Source organism: Salmo trutta, chromosome 21, assembly GCF_901001165.1.
Source record: "Salmo trutta chromosome 21, fSalTru1.1, whole genome shotgun sequence".
NCBI classification, from domain to species: Eukaryota; Metazoa; Chordata; class Actinopteri; order Salmoniformes; family Salmonidae; genus Salmo; species Salmo trutta.
In genome coordinates, this window is record NC_042977.1 from 43,743,746 (window position 1) to 43,763,226 (window position 19,481).

General features: G+C 44.5%; 1 protein-coding gene across 2 annotated transcripts; it reads right to left on the minus strand.

Moving 5' to 3' along the window:
* Positions 1-848: 848 nt before the first annotated feature.
* On the minus strand, positions 849-18,244 carry nadkb (NAD kinase b). 2 transcript variants are annotated; one of them, XM_029705831.1, is made up of 12 exons: positions 17,990-18,244; positions 17,210-17,473; positions 16,380-16,463; positions 11,423-11,552; positions 10,987-11,095; positions 10,761-10,846; positions 7,994-8,096; positions 7,690-7,895; positions 2,116-2,215; positions 1,849-2,006; positions 1,528-1,610; positions 849-1,069 (listed from the first exon to the last, which is right to left on the minus strand). In XM_029705831.1, exons 2-12 carry the CDS (start codon positions 17,470-17,472, stop codon positions 907-909), a joined length of 1,485 nt encoding a protein of 494 aa, XP_029561691.1. In that variant the 5' UTR covers position 17,473; positions 17,990-18,244; the 3' UTR covers positions 849-906. The 2 variants fall into 2 exon arrangements, with proteins under 2 accessions (XP_029561691.1, XP_029561692.1); XM_029705832.1 differs by lacking the exons at positions 16,380-16,463; positions 17,210-17,473; positions 17,990-18,244 and adding an exon at positions 11,755-11,896.
* Positions 18,245-19,481: the final 1,237 nt, after the last annotated feature.

Sequence of the window (19,481 nt, forward strand, 5' to 3'; positions counted from 1 at the left end):
CAGACCAGAGGACATTTCTCCAAAAAGTACAATCTTTGTCCCCAATGTGCAGTTGCAAACCATAGTCTGGCTTTTTTATGGTGGTTTTGGAGCAGTGGCTTCTTCCTTGCTGAGCGGCCTTTCAGGTTATGTCGATATAGGACTCCTTTTACTGTGGATATAGATACTTTTGTACCGGTTTCCTCCAGCATCTTCACAAGGTCCTTTACTGTTGTTCTGGGATTGATTTGCACTTCGCACCAAAGTACGTTCATCTCTAGGAGACAGAATGCGTCTCCTTCCTGAGCGGTATGACGGCTACGTGGTCCCATGGTGTTTATACTTGCGTACTATTGTTTGTACAGATGAACGTGGTACCTTCAGGCATTTGGAAATTGCTCCCAAGGTTGAACCAGACTTGTGGAGGTCTACAATTCTTATTCTGAGGTCTTGGCTGATTTCTTTTGATTTTCCCATGGTGTCAAGCAAAGAGGCACTGAGTTTGAAGGTAGGCCTTGAAATACATCCACAGGCACACCTTCAATTGACTCAAATTATGTCAATTAGCCTATCAGAAGCTTCTAAAGCCATGACATAATTTTCTGGAATTTTCCAAGCTGTTTAAAGGCACAGTCAACTTAGTGTATGTAAACTTCTGACCCACTGGAATTGTGATACAGTGAATTATAAGAGAAATAATCTGTCTGTAATGAATTGTTGGAAAAATGACTTGTGTCACGGACAAAGTAGATGTCCTAACCGACTTACCAAAACTATAGTTTGTTAACAAGAAATTTGTGGAGTGGTTGAAAAACGAGTTTTAATGACTCCAACCTAAGTGTATGTAAACCTCCGACTTCAACTGTATATATTCTTATGTGCTTGTGTGTTTTCAATTCCTGTGCACATTTATGTGTCTGTCTGTGTTCAGTTCTCTGTATCTGAGGAATCCGAGACATCGTCAGCCAGACGAGCTTGTTTCTTTCTGACGTTCCAGTGCAGACACTGAGCCAGGCTCTCAAACCAGTCATACACCAGATCATGACAACAGATGGATGGTACCGGATAGCACGACGTAGTGATCTTTATACTGCAGGGAGAGAGGAGGGGGAGAAGAGGGAGAAGGGAGAAGAGGGAGAGTAGGGGGAGAAGAGGGAGGTGAGAGGAGTGGTAAGAGGGGGAGAGAGAGGGAGAGTTGTGGGGGGAGTGGGGAAGAGAAGGTGGGAGAGAGGGAGAGGGGAGAGGAAGGGTGGAGAGGAGGGAGATTAGGGTTGATTAGTCCCGTGTGGCTCAGTTGGTAGAGCATGGTGTTTGCAACGCCAGGGTTGTGGGTTCGATTCCCACGGGGGACCAGTACGGAGAAAAAAAATGTATGAAATGTATGCATTCACTACTGTAAGTCGCTCTGGATAAGAGCATCTGCTAAATGACCAAAATGTGAAATGTAAAAATGTAGTGTTCTTGCATGGATCTTCCATTCTACCTGCTAGTATGTGAAAGTTATTACACTGTAGTAAATGGTGGTAAGGTGAAGGACAGTGAAGTTACCAGTCTCCATGGCTGATCTCCTGTCTCTTCCTGCCGTCGAACGACACCCAGCAAGTGTTCCTGGCATCAGGGGAGAGGGTGATCTGCAGACAGACAGACAGACAGACAGACAGACAGACAGACAGACAGACAGACAGACAGACAGACAGACAGACAGACAGACAGACAGACAGACAGACAGACAGACAGACAGACAGACAGACAGACAGACAGACAGACAGACATGTGGAAGAGGTCAACAGAGACAGACAAGTGGAAGAGGTCAACACAGCCATAAGACAGACAGATCCCCTCCCTCTCCCCTCTCCTCCCCAGTCTCACCATCAGCTCAACCCCAGCAGGCACCACTATGGGTCTGAAGGAGAGGGAGTGTGGGCAGATCGGTGTGACCATGATGGCTGGGACATTAGGATGGATCATTGAGGCTCCCGCTGCTGCTGCATACGCTGTACTGCCTGTAGGGGTCGACACGATCACACCTGGGGCGGTGGAGGAAAGGGAGAGGAGAGAGAAGAGAGAGAGGTACTGAAGATTGAAGAGTATTTGTTCGTGCCACCACTGTGGCGCTGTGTCATGTCCTGTACTCACCGTCTCCCTGTACAGAGGTGATGAGGCGTCCATCTAGGTACAGGTCAACATTAGACAGGTAGGAGGAAGGGCCTCGGTCCACCACCACCTCATTCAGAACCTACACACACACCACGTTTTTGAACAGTATAGTGTTGAAACAAGGAATAATGGTTTAATGATTAAACTGAGATAGGTGAAACAGTATTTGATGCCTTGTCTAACCAGTCATTGCTTGGTCAACATTTGACGATGAAAAACGACCATGTTGGTAAGCTAGCTAAGTTCACATTTGTCAATTAGCTTACTAGTTAGCGCCAACTGTTTACTGGTGGTATCCATAGCATATATATGATAGCATAGATATACAGAAGATATCCCTATTTGGTAAAAGTCCATATTATGGCAAGAACAGCTCAAATAAGCAAAAAGAAATGACAGTCCATCATTACTTTAAGACATGAAGGTCAGTCCATCCGGAAAAGTTTCTTCAAGTGCAGTCGCAAAAACCATCAAGCTCTATGATGAAACTGGCTCTCATGAGGACCGCCACAGGAAAGGAAGACCCAGAGTTACCTCTGCTGCAGAGGATAAGTTCATTGAAGTTACCAGCCTCAGAAATCGCTGCCCAAATAAATGCTTCACAGAGTTCAAGTAACAAATACACTACAATTACTTAGGTTTAAAAATAAACTGAACTGAACACCTACATGTCCAGAGGAAAACGACAAACGATGCATGCAGGGCAGAATTAGACCAAAATCCACTAATAATAAAAACTCAAAAATCAGCAATGAAGTCTTTGGAAACATCTACAGTGACCTCCTCTCATATCATTACCAAGCCCTGCAATGCCAAGAGCTGAGCAAAGAAAAGAGTCCCCTCATCCAGCTGGTCCTGGGGCTGAGTTCACAAACCTGTTCTACTAACACACTGAAGCCTCAGGACCCTCATCCAGCTGGTCCTGGGGCTGAGTTCACAAACCTGTTCTACTAACACACTGAAGCCTCAGGACCCTCATCCAGCTGGTCCTGGGGCTGAGTTCACAAACCTGTTCTACTAACACACTGAAGCCTCAGGACCCTCATCCAGCTGGTCCTGGGGCTGAGTTCACAAACCTGTTCTACTAACACACTGAAGCCTCAGGACCCTCATCCAGCTGGTCCTGGGGCTGAGTTCACAAACCTGTTCTACTAACACACTGAAGCCTCAGGACCCTCATCCAGCTGGTCCTGGGGCTGAGTTCACAAACCTGTTCTACTAACACACTGAAGCCTCGGGACCAGAACATCCAATCAATCAGAATAAACCAAATTACAACAGTCAAAACAAAAACTACATTATTAAAAACTACTACAATATTAGTCCAGACTCAGTGAGCACAACCTTGCCATTGAGAAGGGTAGACACAGGAAAACATGGCTTCCCTGTAGAGGAAAAGCTGTGCAACCACTGCACCACAGCAGAACCCGAGACAGAGCTGCATTTGTAAAAATTTAAAAAAATTTTTTAAAAAAATGTAAACAATTACTGTAATTTCTCAAAATGTGAAATCCTTATTTCAAGGTTTCAAAGACCTCTATGATGAGGATAGGCTACCCGTCCTGTTGGGGGAGGATGCAGAGAGCTGTGGGTTGGCAGCGCACTACATTGCTGCCTGCCATAAGATGAGGGACAGTGTCTGACAGACCAACCAACCACATCTTTGCCATTGTTATTGTCCATAGTAGTTATATTTACAGTGAGGGAAAAAAGTATTTGATCACCTGCTGATTTTGTACGTTCACCCACTGACAAAGAAATGATCAGTCTATAATTTTAATGGTAGGTTAATTTGAACAGTGAGAGACAGAATAACAACAAATAAATCTAGAAAAAAGCATGTCAAAAATGTTATAAATTGATTTGCATTTTAATGAGGGAAATAAGTATTTGACCCCCTCTCAATCAGAAAGATTTCTGGCTCCCAGGTGTCTTTTATACAGGTAAAGAGCTGAGATTAGGAGCACTCTTAAAGGGAGTGCTCCGAACCGCAGCTTGTTACCTGTAAAAAAGACACCTGTCCACAAAAGCAATCAATCAGATTCCAAACTCTCCACCATGGCCAAGACCAAAGAGCTCTCCAAGGATGTCAGGGACAAGATTGAAGACCTACACAAGGCTGGAATGGGCTACAAGACCATCGCCAAGCAGCTTGGTGAGAAGGTGACAACAGTTGGTGCGATTATTCGCAAATGGAAGAAACACAAAAGAACTGTCAATCTCCCTCGTCCTGGGGCTCCATGCAAGTTCTCACCTCGTGGAGTTGCAATGATCATGAGAACGGTGAGGAATCAGCCCAGAACTACACGGGAGGATCTTGTCAATGATCTCAAGGCAGCTGGGACCATAGTCACTAAGAAAACAACTGGTAACACACTACGCCATGAAGGACTGAAATCCTGCAGCGCCCGCAAGGTTCCCCTGCTCAAGAAAGCACATATACATGCCTGTCTGAAGTTTGCCAATGAACATCTGAATGATTCAGAGGACAACTGGGTGAAAGTGTTATGGTCAGATGAGACCAAAATGGAGCTCTTTGGCATCAACTCAACTCGCTGTGTTTGGAGGAGGAGGAATGCTGCCTATGACCCCAAGAACACCATCCCCACCGTCAAACATGGAAGTGGAAACATTATGCTTTGGGGGTGTTTTTCTGCTAAGGGGACAGGACAACTTCACCGCATCAAAGGGACGATGGACGGGGCCATGTACCGTCAAATCTGAGGTGAGAACCTCCTTCCCTCAGCCAGGGCATTGAAAAAGGGTCGTGGATGGGTATTCCAGCATGCCAATGACCCAAAACACACAGCCAAGGCAACAAAGGAGTGGCTCAAGAAGAAGCACATTAAGGTCCTGGAGTGGCCTAGCCAGTCTCCAGACCTTAATCCAATAGAAAAGCTGTGGAGGGAGCTGATTGTTCGAGTTGCCAAACGTCAGCCTCGAAACCTTAATGACTTGGAGAAGATCTGCAAAGAGGAGTGGGACAAAATCCCTCCTGAGATGTGTGCATACCTGGTGGCCAACTACAAGAAACGTCTGACCTCTGTGATTGCCAACAAGGGTTTTGCCACCAAGTACTAAGTCATGTTTTGCAGAGGGGGTCAAATACTTATTTCCCTCATTAAAATGCAAATCATTTTATAACATTTGACATTCGTTTTTCAGGATTTTTTGTTGTTGTTATTCTGTCTCTCACTGTTCAAATAAACCTACCATTAAAATTATAGACTGATCATTTCTTTGTAAGTGGGCAAACATACAAAATCAGCAGAGGATCAAATACTTTTTTCCCTCACTGTACCCTTGATTATTGTTGTTAATGATTCATTGACAATCTTGATTATTTTAATTAACTTTAAATAACTTAATTTCCAAAGTACGCTTTGGCAATATGTACATTGTTACGTCATGCCAATAAATCAATTTGAATTTAATTGAGTGTGTATGTCACACAAACAGTCCGAGCGCATTAGGGTCTGTGGTCAGAATCAGTCTAGGTGCGCCTTCGTAACCACGGCAACTGGCTCAACAGGGCCGCTAACATCCAACCAGCCACGCTTTATTATGACTGCTGCCATGGAGACCGGGTGATGCTCCCAGACAAAATATTTTGAAAATGGGATGAGAGGAGAGAAGGGAGGAAGGGAGAGAGGAGGAAGGGAGAGAGGGTCATTTGCAGTGTTTTTGTAATTAGTGTATTTCTGAGAAAGATACAGTCTATATTACATAAACTTAATTTGTTAGGAAAAACCCTTTTTGCATCTTAATGAAAACAGACAAACATACATTATTAACAATGATAATGAATTAATTGAACATGCTAACCACATGTATACAATACATCAAAGTGAGAAGAACAATGTCACGGTGAACTGGTTCCTGAATGAACTTCAGTTAAAGACATTACATTCCACCACCAGCTGCCCCATTTGAGCTTCTGAGTAGCACAACAGTCGGTCTAAGGCACTGCATTTCAGTGTTAGAGGCGTCACTACAGACCCTGGTTCGATTCCAGGCTGCATCACAACCGGCCGTGATTGGGAGTCCCATAGAGCGGCGCACAATTGGCCCAGCGTTATCTGGGTTAGGGTTTGGCTGGGGCAGGCAGTCATTGTAAATAAGAATTTGTTCTTAACTGACTTGGCCAATTAAATAAAGGTTAAATATATATTTTAAAACAGCATAACCAGTGGCAACTCATCATTCAGGGCAGGTGGCGTTTGAGCCCCAACTGTTCAGCTAAACAAAAAGTGTGTACAGTACCAGTCAAATGTTTGGACACACCTACTCACTCAAGGTTATTTATTTTTGCTATTTTCTACATTGTAGAATAATAGTGAAGACATCAAAACTATGAATTAATACATATGGAATCATGTAGTAAGCAAAATAGTGTTAAACAAATCAAAATATATTTTCGATTCTTCAAAGTAGCTACCCTTTGCCTTGACAGCTTTGCACACTCTTGGCATTCTCTCAACCAGCTTCATGAGGTAGTCACCTGGAATGCATTTCAATTAACAGGTGTGCCTTGTTAAAAGTTAATTTGTGGAATTTCTTTCCTTCTTAATGCATTTGAGCAAATCAGTTGTGTTGTGACAAGGTAGGGGTGGTATACAGAAGATTTCTGAGGCTGCCATCCGGATTTCTGTTAAAACGATAAGAACAAATCATAAAATTCCACGTCAATTTCAGTGGCGACCACCCACCTGTTTAGCTTTGTTTTGTTTTTTTTGTCTTTTTTATTTTTTGTGCCTGTTTTGCATGTTATTTTGGTATTATTACATGCTACATATCAATTTGCAAACAACGTAAATAAAAAAATGTTGAGGGAATAAAGCCACATACAAACATGGTCTCTTTCTTGAGTAATGGAGCTCCAAAACGCAGGTGTTTCAGCCTAGCTCAGTGCTTTCTGTGGTGGAGGGGCAGCCAGCGGAAAATACATTGGAATGATATTCTAATATTATACATTTCCGATAACCTAAATAATTACATATGCAATGCCTAGCCAGCCATATCATTGTTTGAAACCTGGACATTTTACATAGCCTAAAATCCGACCATAGAAAAGAAAAAAAAAAGAAGAGATTTCCTGATATGCCGGTGAAACCAGCATTTCTTCTTCTACTGTCCAAAGGCTGTAAGGCACAATCCTATTGCTGCATCTTTAGATATTCCCTCTATGTTTGTACCATTAGGCTGTATATACATCTCTGTCACGTTATAAAAACCACTCACATCAGGTGCTCGTTTGAGAATGGTCTTCTCTCGTAATAGTATTTTGGAACATTCACGCATATGGCCGAGACAAGTGAACACAATGTGATCTGTTTCAGCAGCTTCGGGTTTGTGTAAACATTTTAATATGGAACCACTGTTGTATGCATTTTATATTTCTCTGGCCTATAGTCCCGCAACGGTCCCAATGTCTGTTTTGAACCATACCAGAGATTTCTATCATCCCCGGGACCCCCTTAATTTGGAGCCCTGCTAGGGAGTAGGGGCTAGTGCAAAACAGTTTGGAGCTAGGGGTTAGGGATTGAGTCTCACCTGCATCTGTAGGGTAATGTTCCCAGCCTCACTGTTGGTGTGTCCATGGGGCAGCAGGCCATTGTGCTCTGTGTCCGGCTGGCCCCCAGCTTGGCCTTGGCCCCCAGACCCCTGGTACTGCTGCTGGCCTGGCTGGCCTGTCCTCTGGAGCATGTCCTTCACCACCTTCACCTTCAGACGACTACGCAGCGTGATGGCTGCATTACCTGGTACACACACACACAATGACAACCATCAGATTATGAACTGGCAGATATCACTAATTGACAGCGCTATTTATTTTTATTTGAAAGGAATCCTCTACCTTCAAATACTTTAGCCACCTCTGTCTTGTATGATTCAAACTTGAACGGTGTCAGAAATCCCAGAGAACCCAGATGGAACGCCATAACTGGAGGAACACTGCCCTGAGAGAGAGAGAGAGAGAGAGTGAGAGAGTGAGTAAGAGAGTGAGGGAGAGCGAGAGATCAAAACACAGGGCGGCAGGGTGCCTCGCGGTTAAGACTGTTGGTCGATGTCCCCTTGAGCAAGGCACTTATCCAGAGCCACTTACAGGAGTAATTAGGTATAAGAGCATCTGCTAAATGACTAAAATGACAAATGTAATTGTAGCTATAACATACTGGAAATATGAAGGAGAATAAAGCATCTGTCCTCCTTTTCAGTTCCAGACAGAGGAGGCTGGTGGGAGGACAGGCTCATTGTAATAGCTGGAATGGAAGCCAAGTCATGTTGGTTCCATTCCAATGAGCCTGTCCCCTATGGTCATGTTGGTTCCATTCCAATGAGCCTGTCCCCTATGGTCATGTTGGTTCCATTCCAATGAGCCTGTCCCCTATGGTCATGTTGGTTCCATTCCAATGAGCCTGTCCCCTATGGTCATGCTGGTTCCATTCCAATGAGCCTGTCCCCTATGGTCATGTTGGTTCCATTCCAATGAGCCTGTCCCCTATGGTCATGCTGGTTCCATTCCAATGAGCCTGTCCCCTATGGTCATGCTGGTTCCATTCCAATGAGCCTGTCCCCTATGGTCATGTTGGTTCCATTCCAATAAGCCTGTCCCCTATGGTCATGCTGGTTCCATTCCAATGAGCCTGTCCCCTATGGTCATGCTGGTTCCATTCCAATGAGCCTGTCCCCTATGGTCATGTTGGTTCCATTCCAATGAGCCTGTCCCCTATGGTCATGCTGGTTCCATTCCAATGAGCCTGTCCCCTATGGTCATGCTGGTTCCATTCCAATGAGCCTGTCCCCTATGGTCATGTTGGTTCCATTCCAATGAGCCTGTCCCCTATGGTCATGTTGGTTCCATTCCAATGAGCCTGTCCCCTATGGTCATGCTGGTTCCATTCCAATGAGCCTGTCCCCTATGGTCATGTTGGTTCCATTCCAATGTCATTGTAAATAAGAATTTGTTCTTAATTGACTTGCCTAGTTAAATAAAGGTAAAAAAAAGGTACTGAGGTTCCATTGGAACGTACACAAGTCTGGCCAATGAAAACGGAAACCTCTAAATCCCGTAATTCTGTTCTGTTCCAAGTATGATGATGATGATTAACATGGAGATGATGACTAATCCAAACACTGCCTCAAATGCCACAGACAGAACCCAACAGCCACTCATCACCAAACACACACAGCCAGCCTGCCCTAAGCCAGGCAAGTACAAGACTCTGGTTAGAATGTGCAGGTGTGTTGGAACAGGGGTTCCCAAACTTTTTCACTCGGGGGGGCCCCCCTTCCAGCATTGGGGAACATCTCCCCCCGCGCACCCCACCATGTCTATTTCTATTGGCACAAGCACTGTTCATGACTCAAAATCTTCACATCTGGTTGGTGGAGAGAACATTTTGCAGGTTTAAAAGCTTATTTCCTACAATTTTCACTTTAAAAAAATATATATATAATAATAATAATTAAATGGGGTGCAAAGAAAATGTTCCAATTTTAAAGAAAATTTTCTTCCGATTCTATACATTTTGCCATGTCTAATGTGTATTCATGTGATATTTGAGTGACAAAGAAATTACAACAATATCTATGGGCTAAAAAACAGTTGACATGGTCGAGTTGATCTGGACCTTTCTGACAAGTTATAAATATCTCTCTAAGGTCTACAATGACTGACATGACAAGAGGAACTGATGATGCACTACCCTATTTAGAAATGGCACCTTGCGCCGTCTACTATTACAACGTTCAAGAGAAAGTTTAAAGCCGAACTGAGTTCCTTTAAAAACCACTGTGTTAGAGCAGGGGTGGAGCAAAAGTTGTGTTGGCTCCCCTGTTATACTGACCTTGTTTCTGAGTACATAGAGATCCCCCCCCTCCCAAACTGTAGAGCAGGGCTTGGCAACCCTGGTCCTGGAGGGATGCAGGAACGTCATGTTTTTGGTTTAACTGACCTGGAAGACCAGGTGTGTTGAATTTAGGCAGTCACTGAACTGATCAATTAGCTGGTCAGGTATGGTGCCTAGTTGGAACAAAATCCTGCCGTACCTGAGGCACTTTAAGAACAGGGTTGCCCAGGAACAGGGTTGCCCAGGAACAAGGTTGCCCAGGAACAAGGTTGCCCAGGAACAAGGTTGCCCAGGAACAGGGTTGCCCAGGAACAGGGTTGCCCAGGAACAAGGTTGCCCAGGAACAGGGTTGCCCAGGAACAAGGTTGCCCAGGAACAAGGTTGCCCAGGAACAAGGTTGCCCAGGAACAAGGTTGCCCAGGAACAAGGTTGCCCAGGAACAAGGTTGCCCAGGAACAAGGTTGCCCAGGAACAAGGTTGCCCAGGAACAAGGTTGCCCAGGAACAGGGTTGCCCAGGAACAGGGTTGCCCAGGAACAGGGTTGCCCAGGAACAAGGTTGCCCAGGAACAAGGTTGCCCAGGAACAGGGTTGCCCAGGAACAAGGTTGCCCAGGAACAAGGTTGCCCAGGAACAAGGTTGCCCAGGAACAAGGTTGCCCAGGAACAAGGTTGCCCAGGAACAGGGTTGCCCAGGAACAAGGTTGCCCAGGAACAAGGTTGCCCAGGAACAAGGTTGCCCACCCCTGGTGTACTGTATGTGTTAGTGGGTACCTGGAAGAGAGAGGAGGCGTAGAGTAGAGTCCCGTCTCCTCCCAGACAGATGATGAGGTCAATACAGTGAGAGATGTCATCATAACCTGGACAGGAAACACAGTTCAGGAATTCAGTAGAACTATATATGTTGTATCCTTGTGACCCAATACACACGTTTACTGATGAGGAATGGATCTGACACACTGCTGGGTGGATGTTATGGGAGATGGTGTGTGTCTGTTACCTTCTCTAAAGGTACAGAGTTGTTTTCGGATTGAGGCGAAGGTCTCGTCCGTAGTCAGGGAGACGTCAGCCACCACCCTCCTCTCCACAAACACCAGCATACCCTTCTCCTGGATCACATGGAAATGGAACGTCACTTTACTTCCTCAATACTGAATTGAAAGCCCAACCCTGGTAGGTATCCAGTAGATCTGATTCAGACTGAACAGTCTGATATCATCATAGTGCTGCATGTATGAGACAAGACTACAAAATTCATGCTTTCATTCAATTCTGGGACTGCATGCTTCTACCAAGATAAATATTTCTAAAACTGGATTGATCTCTATAGATTTACCATTGATAATGTACATCGCTCCTATTCAAACGCATCATAAAACAACAACATGCAAGCACATGCACATACTCACACTCGCTTCAGCTCTATGATACAGTACCTCAACAAGGAAGTGACAGAGTTCTTTGAATGGCTCCACCAGGCTCTCATCTCGTATCTTCCTGATGACCAGAACGTTGACTGGTGGTTTGTTCCACGTCAGGCGCTGACTGGCCGGATCCTGGATGTGCCTGAGGACGACGACGACACACACACAATCAAACTTCATTAAAAGAAGTCTACATTTATTTATACATTTTACAGTTCACCCTCACAACATCAGGCACAGAACAGTACAGCTACACACACACTTCCATAGACATTGGCCGATTCCACATTCCCCTTTACCAAAAATACATTTTTCTAACTAGTCTTGAATTTCCTTATTGTTACCATTTAAACGACGTCCGGTGGTCGCGCTGAAAATAATCCCTCATTTTCGAAAATCGAAGCTGTTCTGAACAGTCATTCATTAACATGGTAAATACAGAATTAGATAACGAAGTCCAAACTCCAAAGCTACTCAGTCTCACCAGATCCCAGGGTTGATTATTTATCTTTACTGTCTAGATGGACAGTGTGTCTATGTAGAGTGGGGGTTATTGTCATGCAAAAGCCTGCCTGTCTCATGGTAATTAACAGTTTATTAACATAAGTTCAGCATCTCCAGGCCGCCACTCATACAAGCCTCCTACAAGCCACTAACGCGCGCTTCTGAAACATCTACATTTTTAAAAAGTATAATAAATCAATTTAATATACACCGTCACAATAAATCCATTATTTTAGGCAGGTCTAAAGAAACATTATGATATGAAGAAAATGTGTTTCAGAAGAGCAGAAAATGAGTCTGCCTACTGCATGTTATCTGGCTATGCACCATGCCAATGGCAGCCTAGGCTGTAGGCTAGTTCATTTAGCAGACAAGATATGCTTATAAATCTGTTCTATTATTTTAATATTATATGATTTTAAAGTAAGAAGAATATAATTGAACTTGGTCGAATAGAATCAAAAGGAAATGTTTCCCATTCCGGAGCAAGTGCGCATATGAAGTGGTTATGTTGAGCTTAAAGGTGATCACTTGAAACAGGTCCTATATGCTAGATTTAGAGTTATTGGGCAACTTTAGTTGTGAATGATAGAAATCAAAACATACACTGAAAAAAAATAAACACAACAATTAACGATTTTACTGGGTTATAGGTCATATAAGTAAATCAGTCAATTGAAATAAATGAATTAGGTCCTAATTTATGGATTTCACATGACTGGGAATACAGATATTTATCTGTTGGTCACAGACTTCTTAAAAAAACAGGTAGGGGCGTGGATCAGAAAACCAGTCAGTATCTGGTGTGATCACCATTTGTCTCATGCAGCGCGACACATCTCCTTCACATAGAGTTGATCAGGCTGTTGATTGTGGCCTGTGGAATGTTGTCCCACTCCTCTACAACAGCAGTGCAAAGTTGATGAATTTTGTCGGGAACTGGAACATGCTGTTGTAGATGTCGATCCAGAGCATCCCAAACATGCTCAATGGGTGACAGTTTGGTGAGAAGGTAGGCCATGGAAGAACTGGGACATTTTCAGCTGGCAGGAAATGTGAACAGAGCCTTGCGACATAGAGCCGTGCATAATGCTAAAACATGAGATGATGGCGGCGGATGAATGGCATGACAATGGCCCTCAGGATCTCTTTACGGTATCTCTGTGCATTAAAATTGTTTTCCGTAGCATATGCCTGCCTATACCACAACCCCACCACCACAAGGGGCACTCTGTTCACAACTTTGACATCAGCAAACCACTCGCCCACATCTGCCCGGTACAGTTGAAACCGGATTTTCACCCGTGAAGAACACACTTCTTCAGCGTGCCAGTGGCAGAATACGTGAGTGGAGCTAGAGCAGAGCGAGGAGCGGAGAGGGCCCAATTTGACTGGAGCGTGATTCCCAAAGGTCGGCCTCCTCGCCCGCTCCAATTTCACTCCAGTAGCGTTCACTTCACGAGCTCAGGGCACGCCCAGCCCAGCATGCATCTGTAGCCTACTTGTGTGCTGCTATAGCCCCTTGCTTCAACTACTGTCATGGAGTTCACTAAATATTTCATAAAGGAACTAATAAAACACACAGTTGCAAAATCAAGGTGACTTACAAAGATGAGGACGAAAAGCAAGAGAGGGAGTGTGGTGATGTAGAGTCCACAACTAAAGAATCATTATGGAATCTGAAAAGACATGTCCCGAAAGCATGATGGTGTACTTACTATGTGCACATGCTAAAAGAGAGGGACGAGGTGGGTAGATAACTAAGTGTCATTATAACAAAGTAGTAATAACCTAAAAATCAGATCTCTTAAAAGTTTTGATTTAGAATGGCCCATTATCAAATGGGCAGGAAGAGGGGCAGGTGGAAAAAATACATGTCCTCCGTATGCACTCAAATAGTGAATGGAGGCCGCTTTCCCACCAGTTTGTTTTCCAATAAGCCAGGTAGGAGCTTGCAGCCGCTTGCTGTGCGACAGGTGATATTCCACCCAAACTCTGTATGCCATAGGGCTCTCCAACCCTGTTCCTGCAGCTAACCTGTACTCTGTATGCCATAGGCTCTCCAACCCTGTTCTTGCAGCTAACCTGTACTCTGTATGCCATAGGGCTCTCCAACCCTGTTCCTGCAGCTAACCTGTACTCTGTATGCTATAGGCTCTCCAACCCTGTTCCTGCAGCTAACCTGTACTCTGTATGCCATGGGCTCTCCAACCCTGTTCCTGCAGCTAACCTGTACTCTGTATGCCATGGGCTCTCCAACCCTGTTCCTGCAGCTAACCTGTACTCTGTATGCCATAGGCTCTCCAACCCTGTTCTTGAAGCTACCCTGTACTCTGTATGCCATAGGGCTCTCCAACCCTGTTCCTGCAGCTAACCTGTACTCTGTATGCCATGGGCTCTCCAACCCTGTTCCTGCAGCTAACCTGTACTCTGTATGCCATGGGCTCTCCAACCCTGTTCCTGCAGCTAACCTGTACTCTGTATGCCATAGGGCTCTCCAACCCTGTTCCTGCAGCTAACCTGTACTCTGTATGCCATAGGGCTCTCCAACCCTGTTCCTGCAGCTAACCTGTACTCTGTATGCCATGGGCTCTCCAACCCTGTTCCTGCAGCTAACCTGTACTCTGTATGCCATGGGCTCTCCAACCCTGTTCTTGCAGCTAACCTGTACTCTGTATGCCATGGGCTCTCCAACCCTGTTCCTGCAGCTAACCTGTACTCTGTATGCCATGGGCTCTCCAACCCTGTTCCTGCAGCTAACCTGTACTCTGTATGCCATAGGGCTCTCCAACCCTGTTCCTGCAGCTAACCTGTACTCTGTATGCCATAGGGCTCTCCAACCCTGTTCCTGCAGCTAACCTGTACTCTGTATGCCATGGGCTCTCCAACCCTGTTCCTGCAGCTAACCTGTACTCTGTATGCCATGGGCTCTCCAACCCTGTTCCTGCAGCTAACCTGTACTCTGTATGCCATGGGCTCTCCAACCCTGTTCTTGCAGCTAACCTGTACTCTGTATGCCATGGGCTCTCCAACCCTGTTCCTGCAGCTAACCTGTACTCTGTATGCCATGGGCTCTCCAACCCTGTTCCTGCAGCTAACCTGTACTCTGTATGCCATGGGCTCTCCAACCCTGTTCCTGCAGCTAACCTGTACTCTGTATGCCATGGGCTCTCCAACCCTGTTCCTGCAGCTACCCAGTGCTTCATTTGGGAAACCAACTGAAATCTGTTCGGGAACATCGACAGTAACCCGTTTTCACAACTAAACATATTTCATTAAACTGTTGACAGCCCCTCTGTCTGCACGCTGGAGAAAGGAATGAAGGAGAGAGGAGAAGAGATGGAAACGCATGGTGGTGATATATTCTGTAGCTAAAAGGTCATGTGTAGCCTATTAATTATGAAAATAGGAAAAATGCCCAATGGCATAAGGTAACCAGTCCATTCAGAATGCATAATACAGTCCACAGTCAAAAGACCATTACTAGAATTAGTTTAATGTTGGAGTATAGGCTAGACCCAATTATGTACCAAAGACATCTTCAATCTGTTATGTTTTTCTGCCGTGTGTAATATGCAGTAGGCTATGTATTGTATAATGACACAATCATTATTATAATGTGGGGTTTGGGCTCATATATAGGCCTATGGGTATGCATAAGCTCTTATATGTGTTTTGAATGAATCACCACCATAGAAAGCGCTGTCCATTTCGTTGTTAGGCTTGAAACATCCACAACGACCATGTGTTCCACTCAGTTGGCATTGGGACCTGTTGAACCTCACAGTGAGGTGAGTTTTAAAAGCATGATACTGTTTTGATGAGTGTTTGATGTGATTTTCATTGATGTCAGTGGTTAGAGGGACAATAGAGCGCTGAGTATCAGGCCATCAGTGACCTGATGGTCGTTAGTGAGTTGGGTACTACCAACACATGTCCAGAGTGCATTAAAGGAGATTACTGTGACTCAACAGTCACGTGGAATTTTACTGCGGTCATGACTCATGACAGCCGGTGTATGCGGTAATACGGTCAATGAAACAGCCCTAGGATAGACCCTCTGCAACTAAGTACCCTAGGTGTCCTGACTCACAGTACCGGTTCATAGGACACTACTACCCAATCACAGTCCTGTCCTTAACTCTCCATAGGACACTACTACCCAATCACAGTCCTGTCCTTAATGCTCATCTTACCTGCTGATTCCCACGGGGGGCCAAGTACAAAGAAAAAAAAAAAAAGAAAAAAAATGTATGAAATGAAAATGAAATGTATGCATTCACTACTGTAAGTCGCTCTGGATAAGAGCATCTGCTAAATGACTAAAATGTAAAAGTAATACTGGGACAGTTACGTAAGGATTCAATGCCAAACGATGCAACTAAAATAACAAAGAAAGAGAGAGAAACAGATTCCAGACAGTGTGTACTGTAAGTGCAATGAAGTTCCCACACCAATGACTTACATGACTGAGGTTGGGTTAGGAAGAATACAGGCTTTGGGTCCAAAGTGAGTAGCAGGATATGGTCCATGGAGAAAGTGAGCTCTCCTGTAGGAGGTAGAAAAGAGGACAGTCAGACAGAGTGAGCGAGCGAAGAGACAGACAGACAGACAGACAGACAGACAGACAGACAGACAGACAGACAGACAGACAGACAGACAGACAGACAGAGAAAGAGAAAGACAGACAGACAGACACAGACAGACAGACAGACAGACAGACAGACAGACAGAGAGAGCGAAAGACAGACAGAGAGAGAGCGAAAGACAGACAGATAGAGAGCGAAAGACAGACAGATAGAGAGCGAAAGACAGACAGAGAGAGAGCGAAAGACAGACAGAGAGAGAGCGAAAGACAGACAGAGAGAGAGCGAAAGACAGACAGAGAGAGAGCGAAAGACAGACAGAGAGAGAGCAAAAGCGAGACAGAGAGCAAAAGCGAGACAGAGAGCAAAAGCGAGAGAGAGAGCAAAAGCGAGAGAGAGAGCAAAAGCGAGAGAGAGAGAGCAAAAGCGAGAGAGAGAACAAAAGCGAGAGAGCCAAACAGACAGACAGTCAGAGAGACAGCATGTTCAGCAAGCTACCCTAAGGCAGTACTGTGGCTATGGCATGTCCAGCTAGCTACCCTAAGGCAGTACTGTGGCTATAATGGCATTATTGTCCCAGTAGTCTCATGTTAGCCTGGTCCCAGATCTTTTTGTGCTGTCTTGACAAATCCTATCCACAAGACAGCACACCAAGCAGCTACTGAAAGAGACTACTGTCCCAGGCTATCTGCAGCTCTCAGACACGCACCTCTTAGGGGAGGTCTCTGCCATCTCTGCCGTCGAAGACCCAGAGGGCTCGGAGTGTTCGTGTTGGCCCGGCAACCTGATTTGCTCGCCGTCGGGTAGCAACAGGTGTTCCTGGTCATCCTGATGATGGCATTGGGACCTCTTCTCCTCCCGTCGTCTCTTAGGTGACTTCCTGTGTTTGGAGGTCGAGGACCTGACTGGCTCTGGAGGGTTGGAGCTTCTCTCAGGTGTAGCTGAGGAACAGGATGACTCTTGACTCTCCATCCTGTAGGAACACACAGTACACACACATAAACTGGGGTTGAAACTCTAAATATCCCTGGTTGACCACATGCTGCAGCAGAGTGACTAGTGTCACAACAACGTAGTTAACAAAACCATGCAAATTGGGTTTACAGGGCAAATATATAAACACTATCAACACATGACCTGTCTAATTATATAGGTAGACTAGCCCAAAGGCTAGTATTGAGCCGTTTCAATATCGCTATATGCTGGCCTTTGGGCTATAGCTAGTCTTGATAACTGGATAAAATGACTAGCTGGTTAGGTAAGTTAGCTAGTTAGCTATCTAAGCAGGCCAGCTTTAGCCAAATCTCAACTTGTTTAAAGCCTACACTCCTGTAAGCTTAGCATGACAGCCTTCTAAACAAAGAAAAGCACGGACTAACAAGACATGGCTAACAATGGTTTAGTGCCAATGCAAGGTCAACTGAACTAAGTTTAGTTAACTAGCTAGCAAAAAAAAAAACGGTAAAGATGTCTAATCTGCCGTAGCTACCTTGAGTTGCTTAACAGCTCTCCTTACGACATCATCAGCGCTGTGTTACCTTCCACGGGTTTGATAGCAAACGAACCTGATTAAATACTAGTAGCTGGTCAAGAGCAAATGTTATAATGCTAATTGTGTGTCTGTGGTTTTACTTGGAAAGCTTAACCTAGCTAGCTATCGGAACATCAGTTGACAGAATGAAAACATAAAGCTGCATGCGCAGTGGAAGCCATTTGGAAACGGCTGCTTTCGGATCGACTGTTCAAGAGCGTCAATCCTGCCACACCACTGCGCAACTTTAGAGACCTCAAACAGACCGCCATCTCAATGGCCAATTTAGTAGCCTATGTATCTATCTACATTTAGTGGCCTATGTATCTATCTACATTTAGTGGCCTATGTATTGTAATGAACAGGCAGGGAGCAGGTCTCGAACCCTCGACCTTCAAGCCCGAAGTCCGGCGCGCTATCGACTGTGCCGCAAAAGCATGCTCGTCCGGCAGAGTCGATTTCCGCGCTTATAAACCCAGGGTCGTTACAGTATCTATCTACATTTAGTGGCCTATGTATCTATCTACATTTAGTAGCCTATGTATCTATCTACATTTAGTGGCCTATGTATCTATCTACATTTAGTGGCCTATGTATCTATCTACATTTAGTGGCCTATGTATCTATCTATATTTAGTGGCCTATGTATCTATCTACATTTAGTGGCCTATGTATCTATCTACATTTAGTGGCCTATGTATCTATCTACATTTAGTGGCCTATGTATCTATCTACATTTAGTAGCCTATGTATCTATCTACATTTAGTGGCCTATGTATCTATCTACATTTAGTAGCCTATGTATCTATCTACATATTGCTAGACTGTGTTGGTGCTGACATCTTCAGGACAGGAATACCGGTTTACTTAACGGAGGAATAAACACACATGTTCATCATTGGTGTCTTAACCAGAACGGGGGGAAAATGCACTTTCTTTATTTTCGCACATGCGCAGTCATACATCTCTCATAGGGCATGACTGTACCAGTGTAAGAACACAACTCAACAACATATTAGTCCACATGCCAACACCCCCACTTGCTCTTATACTGTACAAGTCGTATTCAACCTAACTTTATCAACACATTTAGCTTACAGTTATTCATCTCACAAATGTCAGTTTATATTCCAAACATGTAACCCAAGAATTTTTCATTTTTGAACTTCGTTACAGGTTTAGTCAAAACATCTGCAGCCATGTCTGCCGTTGGACAATATTCAATACTTATTTTAGCATCACTGAGTTTATTTTATTTTTTATTTTTTTTGTTCACATGGTGTTGACCTTGTATGGTTCATCTTTATTTTCCCTTCACTTTGTGTAAAATCAATGCCTAGGAAATGTCCAAGCCTCCCAAGATCTTTCATCTTAAATTTTTCACGTAACATTTATTTTACACTTGTGAGTGAGTCACTATCACTAGCAGCGATAATTAGATCATCGACCC

Excerpts from the sequence above, each read along its gene's own strand:
- nadkb (XM_029705831.1), bottom strand. The coding sequence starts at position 17,472 with ATGGAGAGTCAAGAGTCATCCTGTTCCTCAGCTACACCTGAGAGAAGC. Across the intron at positions 10,847-10,986 it reads ACTCTGTACCTTTAGAGAAG|GTTATGATGACATCTCTCAC; the intron begins GTAACAGACACA and ends TTTCCTGTCCAG. Across the intron at positions 1,070-1,527 it reads GAGATCAGCCATGGAGACTG|TATAAAGATCACTACGTCGT; the intron begins GTAACTTCACTG and ends CTCTCCCTGCAG.